General features: G+C 40.7%; 1 protein-coding gene across 1 annotated transcript; it reads right to left on the bottom strand.

Annotated features, from left to right (window-relative positions):
• Positions 1 to 250: 250 nt before the first annotated feature.
• On the bottom strand, positions 251 to 1,945 carry LOC135080908 (uncharacterized). Its single transcript, XM_063975638.1, has 2 exons — positions 1,403 to 1,945; positions 251 to 709 (listed from the first exon to the last, which is right to left on the bottom strand). Exons 1-2 carry the CDS (start codon positions 1,943 to 1,945, stop codon positions 251 to 253), a joined length of 1,002 nt encoding a protein of 333 aa, XP_063831708.1.
• Between the last annotated feature and the right edge of the window lie 232 nt (positions 1,946 to 2,177).

The raw sequence follows: 2,177 nt of genomic DNA, 5'->3' as shown, positions 1-2,177 counted from the left end.
TTCACAGTTTCTTTATACGCTCATTAGAGGAAGATTTTACAATGCATAATTATAATTAAAGTACAATTTTAGATTACATAATTAATTTATAGGGAGAACGCGTGTATCAGCTAAGCAAAACTCCTACACGTAAAAACGATTATGAACTCATAAAAACCAAGTAAGGGTTGCTACGAGACCAAGTGCGGGAGATTTTGGTGTAGTACGAGTGTGTACTCGTAATATCATTATAATTAGCTGTAAGTAATTCTTATTTTGCGTTACGAAATCGTATATGCTTATAGAGCCACTGCCAGTTCTTCCTAGCTTTCCACTTCTGAAATACCCCAATACATATCTCGGCAATAAACACTACGATGCTTGCAGCATACATAAACCCTATAAACATAAATGCTCCCAAGAGATGCTGGATGCTCAATGGTTCTATCTCGCTAGCCCCTTCAGCATTCGCGGTGTGGATCAACAACTCCTGGTTCCATTTATCAATCAAACCGTTTTCCGAGACGCTCCTTATTATAGTGTTGAATCTCTCCAACATCGGAAACCATTTCCGAGCCAGCAGAACAACCCCGTATTTGTACAGGTTATCGCTCTCAGAAAAGCAATAGATCAACGGTTTCCCCTTCCCCAATCTCTGGTCGGCGTAAGCGGCTTGTCTCCTCGACGAAACAACTGCAAAATTCCTATCCTTAGCCGCTCGTTTTATCCCCTCGGCGAATGTTGTCGAGTTATATTTGCGATACAAATAAAACGAACTCGCGTTATTAGTCTCAAAATAGGATCGGTAAATCTCTCTGCCTCCCAAAGGAATTCTTGACTGTATCAGATCAGTCTCGGTGCTTATCTGCTTTTCGAAGCGCGGGTGCATTAGGAAACTCCGCAGGAATGATTCGTAGGAAATCCCCATGTTTACACTGAAGCAGAGCCAACCGAAGATCAGAATCCGGAACGTGGCGCTCTTCGGCTCGAACGATGCGCCCCACCCTAATAACATGCTAAAGGTCATTAACAGGGAATTCGTCGGCCATTTAGTGACTTTTTGATTATTTTCTCTATAATACATGTAGTGGAACAATAATCCCATTACGAACAAACTGCCAAAGGTGGCTACCCATGTCGACCATTGAAAAATAATCACCAAATTATTCCATGTAGACGCTTGCCCTGCTTTTGGTACACACCAAGTCATTTCATCTTGCGTGTAGCTCACAGTAGGATGAAACCACCTTCTAATTGTTCTGGTCACTTCTATATTGCCTATCACCATGTCTACCTCATCATTGCGCAACACGCCATACGCTCCAGTGGCGGTACCATTCCAATAAACGTTCCCCCAATTTTCAGGTACATCTGAGGTTCTCATAACAAGGCTCATGTTTGTAAATTGAGTTATTATCTTGACCAAGTTTATTTCTCCACCTTTTTGAAAAACATAAGCATCGTTATAACTTGTGTTAGATAGTTTCATTGCCGGTGGCAATACATACGGCTCCGAAACAATAGCATAAGTCACTAATGGACAACCTTTCATGTCTAAAGGAAACATTTCCTTCTGTGTTGCTAATTCGTGGATGACATTATCCTTACATGTATCTAAAATGTATACCGAATCACATTTTCCTCCGCAATTTGTGTCACTATAAGGAGTCCAAGTGTAAGAAATAACTTCTTTCTCCTCGGGAGAATATATGAATATAATGCTTTTGAAAAGTTTGTAATGACGCAATTCGTTTATAAATTCAATGGCTGTCTGCTCGGCGTCCTCAGTTTTATTCAGCTGATAAAATACAATGGCTTTGGCTAATGGATTCCAAGTGGGCAATTTGTTTAGCTGCAGTATGTTTCTCGTTAGTTCGGATTTCTCTTCTAAAATCAGCATATAATTTTTGGCTTTCTCAGGAAAATGGGATGCGTTCGCGTGTGGATAAAAAGAATCCTTTACCATCACGGAGTACTTAATGCCTCCGTGGATGGTTTGCAACAATAGCACTTGTGTCGTGGAAGCATAGGAGTTGATGTTGATTATCACGATGCTGCCGCTTAAAGCTTTCTTTTCCACGAAATATTTAGCGGAGAGTTTTAAAACGCATTCTGCGGTTTTTGCTGTTTGCTCAGAATTTCCAGTTGTCGTCAGAAGTGAATTCTCGTTTATCGTAGCAGAAACGTGAAGAGCAAAA

The sequence above is a fragment of the Ostrinia nubilalis genome, chromosome 18, assembly GCF_963855985.1.
Source record: "Ostrinia nubilalis chromosome 18, ilOstNubi1.1, whole genome shotgun sequence".
Taxonomy (NCBI): Eukaryota; Metazoa; Arthropoda; class Insecta; order Lepidoptera; family Crambidae; genus Ostrinia; species Ostrinia nubilalis.
The sequence above is the reverse complement of the archived record's forward strand: the minus strand, read 5'-3'. Positions and strand labels throughout refer to the sequence as shown.